At 51.2% G+C, this 14,809-nt stretch overlaps 1 protein-coding gene across 28 annotated transcripts in view; it reads right to left on the bottom strand.

Moving 5' to 3' along the window:
• Positions 1 to 7,760: 7,760 nt before the first annotated feature.
• NEDD4L (NEDD4 like E3 ubiquitin protein ligase) overlaps positions 7,761 to 14,809 on the bottom strand; it is a 429,120-nt gene continuing 422,071 nt past the window's right edge. For 27 of the 28 annotated variants that reach the window (XM_081562954.1, XM_081562953.1, XM_081562950.1 and 24 more), the window contains 3 exons: positions 14,138 to 14,234; positions 13,148 to 13,220; positions 7,761 to 8,294 (listed from right to left, as the gene is read on the bottom strand). In XM_081562954.1, coding sequence (XP_081419080.1) covers positions 8,192 to 8,294; positions 13,148 to 13,220; positions 14,138 to 14,234 — 273 coding nt within the window. In that variant the 3' untranslated portion in view covers positions 7,761 to 8,191. Of the gene's footprint in view, positions 9,096 to 9,663; positions 13,221 to 14,137; positions 14,235 to 14,809 lie in introns of all 28 variants that reach the window. The other variant, XR_014074940.1, reaches the window with a different exon arrangement.

The raw sequence follows: 14,809 nt of genomic DNA, 5'->3' as shown, positions 1-14,809 counted from the left end.
CAGGAGGCTTTGAGCCAAACAACCCGGGTTCAGATCTGTCCTCTGTAAGACTGGGGGCCTCCTGGTCTGATTCCTCGTGTGTAAATTGGCAGTGACAACATCTATCTTATTAGACTGAGATTTACGGTAAGCAATACTACTACTATCCCAAGAAAGTGAATCGTAGACTATGGAAGCTTGGCAAAGGGCAGGAAGGGCATTATCCAAAGGGGAAATTCATTCTGCAAAGAGGTGCTGAAGGCCGCCTGTCCCTGAGCTCCGTTTCCCAGCCTCCTTTGCGGGTAGCTGGGCAGGGCGGGGGAGGGGGGGCCTGGCCCTCTGGTCCTCATCCTCCTGCACAACCGTGCACTGGCCGTCCCTCCTGGTGCCTGGGGGCTGCGGAGGGTCCTGAGACAGGCCATGGCTGGAGGAGCGTCTGGGGCCAGCCCCTCACTCCCCACCTCGTTTACTGTGCAGACGGGAGAGCACGCACTGGAGTGGTGGTGGTGCTTTAGTCGCTCAGTCGTGTCTGACTCTCTGCAGCCCCCTGGATGCAGCCCGCCAGGCTCCTCTGTGCCTGGGAGTCCCCAGGTAAGGACACGGGAGTGCGGTGCCATGTCCTTCTCCAGGGGATCTTCCCAGAGCAGGGATGGAACCTGTGTCTCCTGCTTTGGGGGCCCCCAATTGTGCAGGAGCCCCGATCCCCGCAAACAGCTTCTGCGCCCAGTACTGAGGGGCCCTTGCCCTGCTCGAGGGCTCCTCCTGCCTTTTGAGGAGGGTGTGGGGAAACTCAGAGTGGCGGTGGGCTCTGGCCCCTGCCAGCAAGAGTCAGTTTCCTGAGGATGTTTACCACCACCTCTTCCTGGCTGGGATGATATTGCCTGAGGTAGACTGAAGCTTTTTGCACCATCCTGGTGTCCCGGCTCGGAGGCGGGAGGCTGCCTGGGGTGCATCTGGCCCCGTCTGTGCTCTGGTCCTCTGGCTTCCCCCCCACCCCACGGACCCCCCTACACTCTGCTCCACTGTGAGCGGTTTAGAGAATGAGACCAGCTTGATGTGTTTGCAAGGTTCCCTTGACAATCCAGGTTTCCTGCCTGAAGTGGGATGCTGAGGGTCTGACCTTGACCCTAGGCCTGGCTTCGCCAGGGAAGGGTGGCCTTGAGGCTGAGGGCGGCTGCGTTTCCAGCTGGGCTGTCGATGGCCCTTCTCTCTCCCGGGCCTGGTGGCGAGCGGCCCCTCTGTGGCAGACAAGCTGCTGGAGGGAAGAGACGGGGTCAGAGAGGTCACAGCAGCCCCCAGGGACCCATGGGGCAGTGCATGAAGCTGGTTGGCCCCTCTCTGGGGGTCTTCGGTTCCCATGGCCATCATCCTGGGTCTCTGCAGGGCTGCCCCCTGAGGGCAACAAGTGAGGTCAACTGCACTGGGCACGTGGGGAGCAAGCGACAGCAAGAACTCAGGACTCAGCGGCCAAGGTCCTTCTGGATCGAACATTTGGCAATCGTGTGATTAAAGCGTGAAGAGCTCCAGGCCCATAGCAGTGTGGAACGGCCTGCCTTTAGCTGATCTCGTTCTTCAGTCTGAACAAGGCCACGCAGGGTTGAAAACTGGTAACTTCACTCTGGGAAGCGTATGTAAAACTCCCACGGTGTGGGACTGCTTAGAAATGGCCAGAATGTATGATTTCCCTTTAAGCACAGAGAGACCTGCCTTTCGGCTGTCACTCCAGGATCTTCAGCGTGCAGGCTGGAGGTTTCCTTCCCGCACGACCCTACACCCCTTCCAGACGGGCCTGTCTGCAGGTGAACTCCTGCAGAGAAGGCTCTCCCCGAGCACCAGCACCGGGGGAAAACGTGTGCCCTCCCCTCCTACCATCAGGTCCCCGACTCCCTCTCTCCGAGGCTGTGTTCCTACAGCCAGCGAGGCCCCGAGGCTGCAGAGCCGCAGGCGATGGTGTCCCGTGGAAGTGTGGAGAGGCTCCGAAGGGGTAAGTGGGCCGGACATCTGGCCAAGAAGGGATTCAGTTAGGACAGGCAGCACAGGCTTCAAGATAATGTCCGGCAGGCGGACCCAGAGGGGCCAGCATCTGCTGCTGTGAGCGCAGGGGCTGGGGCTGGGCCGGGCCTCAAGGGCGGCCTCTGACCTGCTCTCTGAAGCCCGGGGTGTCAAGGGGGTCCTGCTCCCAAGGCCCAGCTGAGTGGAGATGCCACTTCGCTCAGAGGCAGGGGGTAGCCTCTCCACTGCTTTCCAGTCAAGCTCACCCCACGTGTTGCTGCCAGGATGGACTTGGGCTTGGTTGGGAAAGGGAAGGAGGCACCGCTCGGGGTTGCAGGAAGGGGACAGGCTGATCGGGCCACTTGACCTGTTCCCCAGGCTGGCCTGAGGTCAGTCCCACAAAGGGAACCTTGGTTCTGCACTATCTCAGTCCCCACCAGCAGGGGTCCCCCAGGTGGGGCTGGGATCCTCTAGTCCACTGACGAAGGAGGCCGTCTGGGTCAATAAAAGCCACTGTCATTTTGTTTTCCTGTCCAATCCAAGTCCTATGAACACTTGCTTAGACACACCGCAGTCCGAGTTCTCTCGGAGCGCAGTGTTGAGAGGTGCCGCCTTCCAGATCGGGGTGCACCAAAGGATGGGAAGTGGAATCTGCCCTCGTACGTCCAGGGGCCCCTCTGGATGTGGTACCCCAGAACCAACTGCAGTGATGAGCTTACCACCAGCTTTTACCAGGAGGCTTTTGAGTTTCAGGAGTGCCTAGGTCACCCTTGGACTTCAGAGCAGGGTAAACATTTACTAACCTAGCAACCGTGTAACTGATGTATGATTTATTCCTCTACTTCATATAAACCCCTCATGTATGCTTTTCTCTGAGGATGAACACATATGAGTTCAGGGTGGCTCTATCTGCCGACGTCTCCCTTGTGTGCTCCTGTGAGGCTGGAGGAGGCTGCAGGAACTCGGAAGTCTGTTGACATCTTTCCAGCAGGACACGGTCTGCTGCTAAGAGACAAGGAAGAGACCAGGACGAAATTACGTCCTGCTTGGACGTTACCTCCTGGCAGTCTCTGAGGGGACAAGTCCAGCAAGAGGTAAGAAAAAGGAACAAAATCTGAGGAGTCTACCTGTTTTATCAGGAAATTGACGTGAGATCTGGATTTTCTTTCTGAGAACCATCTTAGGCTTCATTACTGAGTCTTATTAATGGACATAAATTGAGGGTTAGTTGGATGAAAACCAGAGATGAAATATGCCTTTCCAGTCATGGACTTTATATTACCACTTGGGTAATCCATCAAGTCGTTAATTCTTAAAAAGACAGATGGATAAGAATAGAGGTACATCCCATTAAGCTCAACCCATGTGTTCAGGGAAGCCTTTAATGATGTTTTTAAAGATGTGGAACTTCTAGGGAGATGAAGGAAATGAACATACTATCTACAAAGTTGCAGGCATTTGAATATCACCCCCCCAAACAATTAAGACAATGCATTCATGAAGAAGCTTTAAAACAGACAACCTGTAATACCTGATGTAGAAAAAGTTCCAGCTTCCACAATCCTTTATTAAATATTTGACAAGTTGCATCACGTCTTTACAATGACTTCATTTTGTCACATTACTCTTTTGTTAAGTCAGGAAAACAATCCACAATTTCTCTTTAGGTCTCTCAAGAAAAATGAAAAGCAAAAGGAATTTGTTCTTCAACAAAACGTTTTCTACGTGTATCAAATTCAACTGTATTTTAAAGCTATTCTGATTGTGAAAATGAGCATTTAGCCAGACGATGTCTTTTAAAAAATTTCCAAGTTGGTTGTTTTTTAATCACTGTATCAAATAGTACTTGGCTTTGTATTAGGAGGTGAGGTTACAATAAAAAGTTACGAAACATTGAGAATTCATTTGGAATGCTTGAAACTTCTTTTCACCTTAAAAGTCACTGTTTTTTTCATGTTTTGTTTGATAATAGATGCTGAATTAAGAGATGACAGCATATTCTATCATCATCTCCCTTGGGTTGTCTGAGGGTCAGAATTCTCAGGACACAGCTTGGAGAAAACTGTAGCAGGGACTAACCTCTCACTCCGTTTTGAAACCAGATTCCTCAAGGTAGGTGTAAATGCTATACAAATATATACAGATATATTTGGACAGCAGATGTTTGTGTATATATTACATACATAGTAGTGAAGTAGGAACAGTTATGCAAAGTTAACACGAAGGAAACCGTGACAATCCAGGTGAAATTAGTCTGAGGGAGAGGGGCAAAGTGGTTTCTCTAGAACACAGATGTCTGTGGACACAGGGTCATGGTCATGAGGCTTACGATGCACTGATACAGGTTGAGAAGGTAGTACACAGAGGTCTGTCACCAACGCCGTTAGATTCTACTGTTACTCACACAAACACAAACCCGACCAACGAGAAGACATGCGTCCTAAACATGCATTGCTCTGCACGTAACACCTTTATAACGAAGGGGAGAGGTCTAAACAAGAGGTTTTCTTGGACGATTCTGTACCAACAGAAAGCTCTCCTTTTCTATACAACATACAAGCTCACATCCTAACGCTACAGCTTTGTCTCCAACGCACTGAAAACACTCTGGGGACCGGGGGCGGGGGCGTGTGAATGCAAATGTATATACACTGTTCGTTAAGGCTTCGATAAATTAAGAAAAAAAGTGGTCCAAAGTATATCACATTTTTCTTCCCAGTTTTAAAATCTAAAGTACAAAGTGGAGTTTATTAAGGATTATTTTAAAAAACACATCTCGGACCTAAAATTGGCAGTTTTGACTTACCAGGATGTACCCCAAAGTCTGAGTAAGACAGAGGTAGTGCAGGACCTCCTGGGGTTGGGGGTGGGGTGGGGAGGCCAGGCGGTTCCCCTGCACGGCTTCGCCCCCTGCCGGCAAGGCAGGAGACGACATCGGGGTCCCCATAGGGCTGCAGAGTCAGGGTGAGGCGGCAAGAGGGGCCTAGCGCACGGCTGGGCGGGGGCTTGGGGACTGATTAACCCAGGCGTGCTCTCTATGGATCCTGACATGTCAGAGGTGAGATACAAGACTTAGAAAAACAGCGGAGTCAGTGAGAAGCAATTGGTAACTGTGAGGACAATTAGTAGTTTGCGGCACATGAGCTCGGTTTTCAAGGGAGCCAGTTTGAACCTGGCAAGGTCACATGGCAACGGTCCATGCGGTCTGTTTAACAGTGTGAGATGCAGAAAGTGGTTCAAATATTTTGCAAAGCATTCTTCTCAGAATCTGTCCCTGCCTCCTTATGTGGGAGGAACAAACCACGTCAGGTTGCTCGAAGCATTTGTTGTCGGGCCTTAGGGAATATCTATCTGGTGGGAGCTGCCAAAGTGCCTTGGTAAATAAAGGGACATGTTTCAGGAGAAAGGAAAAGAGCGCTGAGACCAATGCCTCATCGCTCCCTGTTGCAGAGGCGGCAGGTGGAAGAGCAGGCCCTGCCTGGGGCCAATCCCTACTGGGCAGGACTCAGCAAATTCACCGTTAGGCCGACCAGAGGGGGGAACACCAACACGCGGGACTTTTACAGGTGACTGGGTTAGCTGATGTCTAAAAACCTTTCAACCACAGGCAATATGCAAATTCTGGAACTGACTTCTTAACCTCATGGCAAAACGGCCCATAGTGGCTCTTTTCCAGGGGACTAGAGAAGCTACATTCCGGTCATTCCTAAGAAGGCTTCACTGTTAAAGAGATCCAGGGGCGGCGACAGCGTCCTCCACCCCCAGGCCTGCTGACCGGGGTGGGCAGAGGCCGTCTGCTCCTCCTTACCGCCCTGTGCATCTCCCTTACTGCCTCCTGAGATTACAGCGTGAAAGTGGTGGACAGTGGTCGTCAGGATCGAGAGAAAACAAAGTACGTGACTGTTTCAGACGGGGAGTGAAACAGAGTTGCTGAGAACTGGGGAAGCTTATTTGGACTCAAGGAAGCCAAAACCCCCAAACAAGCTCTAAACCCAGCGCTTTTGAGTTGTCACTGAAATCAGATAATAAGGGAGAGATGAACCGAACTGTCATTCACAGTTACTGCCTTCCAAGTATTCACGGGGGTCTATTTGATAATTCTTATCTGTTCTTGGCACAGAAATGATCTTAGAATGGGTTTTCTTTCGTATTTTCAATACTTTGCCTAATTTGCATCCAGTGAACATTCTGATTTAAGAATTTATGAAATGACAGAAGAATCCCAGTTCTTCGACAAGGATTGTCGGATTCCTTCCCTATAATTACACACTTACAAAACCCATCCCAGCACACTGCTCTCCCAGGCTTTGACATGAATCATGAAAAGCAAGCCGAGGGGCTAAGAGGAGGTGGAGACGCTTGTTGTTATATCAACTGAAGAGAGAAAATCCCACCAAAAGGTAAAAATAATGAGCAATATTGTTTTTTCTCATTACTCAGTATCTAGGTTTTCTTATCACTATTGGATTTGTAAAAATCAACATGAAAAGGGAACAGCCCTCGGCTCTGTAGAACTCCACCTTCTTTAGGTGCCAAGGGCTCTGCAGCCCCTTCAAACAACTCAACCACAAACATCTGTGGTTTCCCACACGCCGCCCGGAAGATCCCAAGTGGAGGCCCTGAAACCACAATTCTTTTGGTCTCGTCTACGACTGGCAAACGATATATCCAGTTTCCCTGGACGGCCGCCGCAGGATTTAGAACAACACAGGTTAAGAAGGACAGAAGGGTTTGCTAGACCCCCTCTCCCGGCCTTAGGCATCCTCTCAAAATACAATTCTGCAACGAGGACTCACAAGTGGCCAAGAACCTGAATCCCACAGAACCCTCCACCCCCAGCAGGGTCAGCTGGAGAGCCCAATGTCAGAGCATCAAATCAAGTCTTCTCTGCCCTTTTGATCTAGCACACGATGGACACAGCTCAGGCAGAACACGGTACGGAAGCATGCAACAGGTCATCGGGAATGAAACCTGGTTAGATTAAGTGTCTAGTAATCTTTGCAGTGGAGTAGAAATCACAAAACGCTTGGTGAGGACAGGTCTGTAGGCTCAGCTTTACAGGCAGGGTTTGGACACCAGCAGCCAGATTCACAATTGATAGATATTGCACCAGAAAGGTGTGTGCAGAGAGAAGAAATCACATTCAATGCTTATGATTAAAAAAAAAAAAACCCAAAACAAAACCAGATATGACCTCCATGTAGTACATAAAGTGCCTTCAGAACTGGTGCAGTTAGAACAGAAGTTTCGTATCCAGCTACCGTTAGCAAACGCGTACAAACAGGCGGCTGCGCAGGTCTGCTTTCCACAGTTTCGCATCACTCGGTGCCCAGTTTCATTCAAGTGGCTCTACTACAATAGCAAGGAGGAAAATATAATAGGAGGACTGTACAGCATTGGGAAGGGTTAAGTAGCTTCTCTGACGAGAAGTGATAGTCCAACCCTGCCTCAAATGTGCTCCAGCACGCGTAATTACTTCTAAGGAATAATGGTGTGATTCCTTCAAGTCAACACAAATTTTGTCATGCTATGTTACAATTCTCTCAGTCTGCAGCTATTACACTAAATTTGAACAAAAAAATGTAATATCCAGTTTTCATTCTGAGCATGGAAAAAGCTGTCATGACGCCTAATGTTAGAGTATTTGTCTGCAGAAGGTTTTTGGACAGAAGTCAATCTTCCGTAGCTAATCCGGTAGGGGGTGGGGCTTTCCAAGTACTTTAAAAATAAAAATGTCACTGACATTAAACCTGGTATGAAATTTAAATACAAAAAAAAAATATGCTCACTTTTCCAAGTACATGAGACATCTTTAATTGTAGTGAGATAAAATCTGCAAATCGGTCTAAATCATTTTAAAAAGTAAACATGAGTTGTAATACTATACCTGTAGAGTGATTAATTCCATTCGCTGTCATTATAAAGTATGGAAAATATTTATTAAGGGCTTGGCCTACAGAGGCACAACATAAATAGAATAAGTCCTCCTGAAATGTAATTAGTATACACATCAACCAGTTGGTAATCGGTGGTGGAAAATGCAGGAACGCGACCCAGGATGGGGTCTCCCTGTCGGCCGTGGGCAAATCGGGGCAGGGGCTCTGCTCCAGGACCCCTCGCCGCGGTGCTCTCTGCCAGCGTCTCTGCAGAGTCTGTTAGGCAAATGCAAAAGTGCAAGCAGGACTTGCTCGAAGAACAACCACCCCGAGGCAGGGGGCGCTTAATCCACCCCCTCGAATCCTTGGGCATTTTCCACAGCCATGAGAAGCTTCTCTCGTAAATCTTCAAAGGTTTCATACGGAGGTAAGTCAAGGCGATTAAAGCTGCAAAAGGAACAACAAAGCAGAGGTAAAAAGCCAGCATCTCTACCCGTGTGTCTCCTCGATTTGGCTTAACAGGGCACTTGGTGTTTGAGCAAGAGGATGTAAAAGCCTCAGCACAAAGACTGTAATCCAGTGATGACCCTGCCCACGCCGCACACCTGCAGGGGAGGAGAAAGGAATTTTCGAATAGTCTGTGAAACCTCTACTACAGTCGTGTGGATCCTAGAAACTCATGCTGTGAAGGGACACAGGACAGGCAAGGTACACGCCGAGGCTTCAAAACTGTGAAAACCCAAGGACTTTCTGCAGCAGGACGAACGGAGGCTGTGTCTGATGCTCTCCTCCATCTGACTCTATTTTAGGAAGTCAGTGCTTCTCCACGCAGCGCCTCTGTTTTCAGCACAGCCCCTTTGAGCAGGTGATGTTTCCTTGTTTTGCAGACGCGAGTCCTGCAGCCGGGCGGCGGGTCGCCATGTCCCAGTCTCAGCCCTGACAGCACCGCAGACCTGAGACCAGAACCCAGGCTCCCACGGCTCTGGGACCCCGACATGGAGCGACCCTCTAACCAGAGTCAGGCAAGTCACTGGTGTGTGGCGTGAAAAGCTGCATTTACACAAAGCCCCTGGCTCAGACGGTAAAGCATCTGCTTACAATGCAGGAGACCCGGGATCAATCCCTGGGTCGGGAAGATCTCCTGGAGAAGGAAATGGCAACCCACTCCAGTACTCTCACCTGGAAAATCCCATGGACGGAGAAGCCTGGTAGGCGACAGTCCATGGGGTTGCAAAGAGTCGGACACGACTGAGAGACTTCACTTTCACTTTCCCACATAGTTGGAGGCCTTGGCTGGGGTGGTACAAGTCACCCTGGTGACAGTGAGACCTCCAGACACACGTGGCCCCTGTGAGCAACGATTATACGTGTTCACAGGACTGAGTTCAAATCCTGTCTCCGCCACCTGCCAGCTGTGTGACCTCAGGTAAGTCACTTCCCTGTCTGCTCTTCTGTGAAATGGGGAGACTGCTGCAGGGCTCCGGTGCTGGGAGGGTCCGATCATACACACAGAGGGGTCTGGCCCACAGCAAGCGCCCATGGGCAGCCACCACTGCCACCTCTCACTCACCGGGCACTGCCCCCCTGCCCCCCGTGCACGAGGACCTGGAGCCCCAGACACAGACCAGGGAGGTGGGCTGCTGGCAGGCCTCTGTCGTGACGATGGCCACACATGCTTGTGTAAGCTAACATTTGTGGAGCATTTGCCCCACACCAGTACTGTTAGTGAGTGAGCGAGTCAAAGTCGCTCAGTCGTGTCCGACTCTTTGTGACCCCATGGACTATACAGTCCATGGAATTCTCCAGGCCAGAATACTGGAGTGGGTAGCCTTTCCCTTCTCCAGGGGATCTTCCCCACCCAGGAACTGAACCGAGGTCTTCCGCATTGCAGGAGGATTCTTTACCAGCTGAGCCACAAGGGAAGCCCAAGAACACTGGAGTGGGTAGCCTGCCCCTTCTCCAGCGGATCTTCCTCACCCAGGAATCGAGCCGGGGTCTCCTGCGTTGCAGGCGGATTCTTTACCAGCTGAGCTCTCAGGGGGCTATTCCTCGATCACCTCAGCGAATCCTAATACCCACCTGTAAGGTAGGTGATGCCGCATCCCTACTTACAGAGGAATCCCAGGCACAGAGAGGTTAGGGAACTTGCCCCAAATCACCCAGTAAGTGGCAGAGCCCGGATTCAGCCCCAGACTGGCTCAGCATCTAGAACTGCTGCTCTCGGCACTGGCATAGGTTTCCAAGGATGAGCAGAGCATCTTCCTGTGTTTTAAAGCCAGTGACTGTCAGCAGCAGTAAGACACGGACGCACGAGCAGGGTGGGCCCTTTAACAACCCCTGAAGTGTCTAATAAGACACTGAGCTCTGAGATGTTTTAACATCAAAATACAGCAGAGCAGACACTGTGCTTCTCAAAGCAGAGGCCCCAGAACCTCAGGACTCCTGAAAGATTACGACGAAAAGAAGTTTTTCCATGTTTGGTTTTCACTGTGATAACGACAAAGACAGAACCCCACTCTGCAGCTACACTTAAAAGAGCCTTTTCCCAGGAGGCGGCTGTTGTCTTGATTTTAAGCTGGTATTTCACAGTCCAGGGCCTGCAATCCTGTGGGGTTTTAAGAATCTGTGGCCATTTTAAAGAAGGTCCATACGTTATTCAAGCTTGAGAAATACTGGAATAATGGGGAGAGAGAGAGAAGCAAGTTGGGGAGTGTGAAGAGCTGAGGTTTGGGATGTTGTCAGCTCTCGGGGCGTCAGTTCCTTCACTGGTAAGAAGAGGGGAGTCACCGGACCTGCCTCTTAGAACCGTGGTGATGGTGACACAGGTTAACACACGCAGCGCTTGTTAGGGCGACGCCTGGAACACGGTAAGTGCTTAGGAAGTGTTACCATTACTTCTGATGTCAGGAGACATGGGTGCAGCTCTGGCCTGCCACCAACCAGCTGCGTGACCTTCTTCCCCTCAGAGGCCTCAGCCTTGTCGTGTGGAAGATGTGTGGGCTGAAGGAGATTATTTTTAGGTGGGTCTGTGCTGCTTAGTAAAGAGGAATTTTAAATATACGAGCAGTGACCTTTGATAGAACAAAGGAATGAAGCCGCTTCGTGTTAGATACTCCACAATTACATGCGAAAGAACCAGCTCCGCCAGGCCCTCCCTCTCCTAGGAAATCAGGTTTTAATCTTGAAGCTTCATTGTGTATTTTATATTTTCATCAAACATGGAAGAGATTAAACACACATATGGCTAGATTGTATTTAGCCACATCTGTGGTCGTCGCAGGAAGTCTGTTCACAGCGAACCAAGAATGAAGCATGGTCGTTGTGTTTCTGTTTCAGCAGAAGCCGGGGCTGGCTGGGAGGAGAGCCACAGCAGAGAAAAAAGAGGAAGCCCCACACCGCCAGCCCTGGGGTGTCAGCAGAGCCAGCGCTCTCCTCTGGGCCTGGGGAGAGCGGCCCTGGGAGAAGGCCCTGGATACTCTCCTCCTGCGACACTCGACGAGCAGAGGCTTCGCCGCGAGCAGGGCTGCCTTCCTCCCGGGGTTGGCCTCTGTCCTTCCCAAAGACAAGCAGTGATTCTAAACCCCGGCTGTCCTCGCCAACCACCCGGGCGGCTCTGCAATCCCACGGCCCCGGTCATACCAGACAAACGGGGTCAAAACCTCCGGAAGTGGGACCCCGGGGCCAGTGGGTATTTAATGCTTTCTAGGGGGTTCCAACGTCCAGCCAAGGTCGAGACACCCCGAGTCAGGGCCTTGTCTGGGCGGCCCTGTATTTTAGTGGTGGCTCAGCACATGGGCTCAGAGACAGAAGAAGTGTTCAACGGCAAGATATCTGTCTGTGGATCAACAGTAGGATGTAGGATGAGTGCTCAATTACTTGGTTCTCTTCAAAGAGTCTGGAAAGAAAGGGAACCGTATCCCCGTGGCAGCAGCTTAACTATAGCGGTCAGTGTGGAGATCCTAATTCGGGCAGACCTGACTTCAAGTCCTGAGATTCGGGAGCCTGTGAACTCAGACCACGAGAGGAAGCTTCCCAAGAACCCACAGGGACGCTGCTGTCAAGGTGCAGGGCCTGCCCCACATGAGATGGCTGCGCCCAGTGACGCCGCTGTGACTCCTCTCTGAGTCCAGGAGCTCAGTCCCCATCCCGACGGTCCTGGGGCTCAGCTCAGTGCTGGCAGCCTTTCAGATGAAGGCTACTGAGCCCAGAAAACTACATTGGATTCTGAAATTGTTTGAAATAAAAGCTCCAAATGGCCAAAACGGCCTCCTCCGAGAATAAAGGCAGACGGTCAGGGACACCGACTGCTCCGGCGACCGGCCAGTTTTAGCAAGAGTCAGCCCGCTCTCCTGGCGCCAACAGGCAGGGACCACATCCATTCCGCTCGGAGTTCTCGGAATGGTACAAACGGCGGGGAAAACGTGCTTTCTGACAAGGCGACAGAAGCAAAGAGAAGCAAAAAAATCCTTGCACAGCCCATTTCCCACAAATGCACCTGAATGAGACCTTTCTCCAAGCTGCGCCAGGCAGCAAGGGACAGCCCAGTGACTCCAGCAGCCCAGGCTTCTCGTGGGAAAGGAGGCTGAGGGACTGACCATCCACAGGAGCCCCCCGCCCCCCCCCCCCGCAACCTGCTTCCTGTGAGCAAGAAACCAAAGCCTCTGTGGGGGAAACCAACCCAGGGGACACGGGAGCCGGATTGAGAGCTCCTGAGGTCCTCTCTGTGGGTCTCCCGGAGACCTTCCTCCCACCTCGTCCCCCTGGAGGCCTTCTGAGGGCCACTGCGCTAAGCCTCCCTGGGCAGGGGTCCTTGGCCGGACTTGTGACTCCCCCTCTGTCACAATCACATTACTAAATCCCAGAGACTCACGGGTTCTGGATGGCCATGGAAAGTCTTTTAAAGATCCTGTTGCTCCAGGGAATCTCATTCATGGTTCTAAACCAATTTAAGGCTGGAATAAGAACTCAGTCTGCTCAGAGGCTGGCTGCTGTCACAGCCACGTAGAGAGATGATGCAGTGAAATCTCTGCTTCCCAGAATATTTAAGGAAAGAGGGGCCCTGGAGGAGGAACACCCCACGGGAAGCAGGAAGGGGGGATTTAACCCTTCATTTGTCAAACATACCGGCCCTTTTAACTCTTGGTTCAACTTCATCAGCACCAGTGATGATTACACTTTGACCTGCCTTGCTGACATTTCACACTCTGAATACTCAATGGGCAGGGGGCACAGCATGCTTGCCTCTCGCTCAGTATTACCCACGGCTCAGCGCTGAAAACTCTCTTTCGACAGTCACTCACCACGTGTGAGCTCTGGGCAGTTTTTCAGGACTTCCCCATTGCTCTATTGTAAACAGCTGAGGACCATTGGAACCTAGAGAAAAGACAAAGAAAATGGAACGCTGAGTGCTCCAGGCAGTAGGGCAAGACAAAGGAGAGGCTGAAGGAAAGAAAGGGAGGGGCGGGCAAGGCGCCTGGGGTGAGCCCTGGGACCCCCTCTGCAGCTGCGACCTCACAGCGTGTAAGTCAGGGGCGGCCACGGTCCTGCACCATCTCAGACCTCAGACCTGACTCCGCATATGGAATTGCGCCAGGCTGAACGGAGCAGACATGACAACATATGGACAGGCGGAAGCCACAGCCTTTCGGCCCAGCCCTGCAAGCTTCAATGTAAAACTACTACTGGAGGGGAGAAACCTGAAATATCGTGACCTTTAATATGCAGAGCAGAAAGTGATTTTTTTAATGTACAGGAAGCACTACAGAATTCTGCCTTGTGGAGGGGTGCAGTGCTTTTTAATGTTCAGCTTACAACCACATGGATGATTCTGCAAAATCTAGTTGTTTTGAAAGATATACCACAAAAGAAAAATAAGAAAAGAGAAGACCAAACTCATGGTTCTCTATACAAAAACAAAAAGTAAAAACAGTCCCCTGCTTTTATACAGAGGTAACTGCACAAACAGGAGGAGAAGGGGGCGACAGAGGACGAGATGGTTGGATGGCATCACCGACTCAATGGACATGAGTCTGAGCAAACTCCAGGAGATGGTGATGGACAGGGGGGCCTGGCGTGCTGCAGTCCATGGGGTCACAGAGTCGGACACGACTGAGCGACACAAACGGCTGAGGAGACAGCGCGCTGCCGCACCCTTCATGTGGTGTGTCTACTGGGTCCAGGCAAAACCCACTCGGCTCGAGGCCTGGAGGCAGTCTTCTGGAGCCACAGCCGATGCCTGGTGGACAAGCACGGGGTGTGGGGAGGACAAGACCCCCTGGTACCCTGCTCACCATAAAGCTCGGCAAATCCATTCATAGGTACTCGGGACGTCCCCGTGACAAACTGCAGTAACCGGATGCGCTTCTCGGCGTCCATCAGCAGCACAGCCTGCGGACGGGGGCAGAGGTCACCAAGCGCCACGGGACGCGCAACGTGGACTGGCAAACCTCCATCCTACGTGCACTGCGGCGGAAGTCCTAGACAATTGTACACCCGGACAGGGTAAGGCCGGGAAGCATTTTTTTTTTAATGGCCACAACACCGGCCTCTAATCTCAGAGACCGAGGGATCACAATGTCCCTTTCTTCATGTGCCCATTGGTCAAAAATAAGTGGTTTAAAAAAAAAAGGGCAAACTCATTAATGACACGGAGCTCATGTTTCTGTTTGTGAGGCTTGCCTGTCCTCTCGAGCCATTTGGAAACACACAGTTTGAAAAGTGTGAACCCTGGGGGAACCCAGGTTATGAGGCAGGATTTCTGACTGTACAGAGATTCCCTAAAGATGACATTTTAGAAAAAGAAAGAAAAACGGAAGCCAGGCTAGGCCTCTGAAATAACAGGTGTACCTTTCTTATCTGAATTAGTCTAAGTATCTAGTTGGCTTCACTGGGAAAGTCACTTGAACTGATATTAAAAAAAAAAACAATCCAAAATCAAAGCTGAGTGAGACCTGGACTAAGAT

The sequence above is a fragment of the Giraffa tippelskirchi genome, chromosome 14, assembly GCF_054371585.1.
Source record: "Giraffa tippelskirchi isolate mGirTip1 chromosome 14, T2T-mGirTip1v1.2.pri, whole genome shotgun sequence".
NCBI lineage: Eukaryota > Metazoa > Chordata > Mammalia > Artiodactyla > Giraffidae > Giraffa > Giraffa tippelskirchi.
The sequence above is the reverse complement of the archived record's forward strand: the minus strand, read 5'-3'. Positions and strand labels throughout refer to the sequence as shown.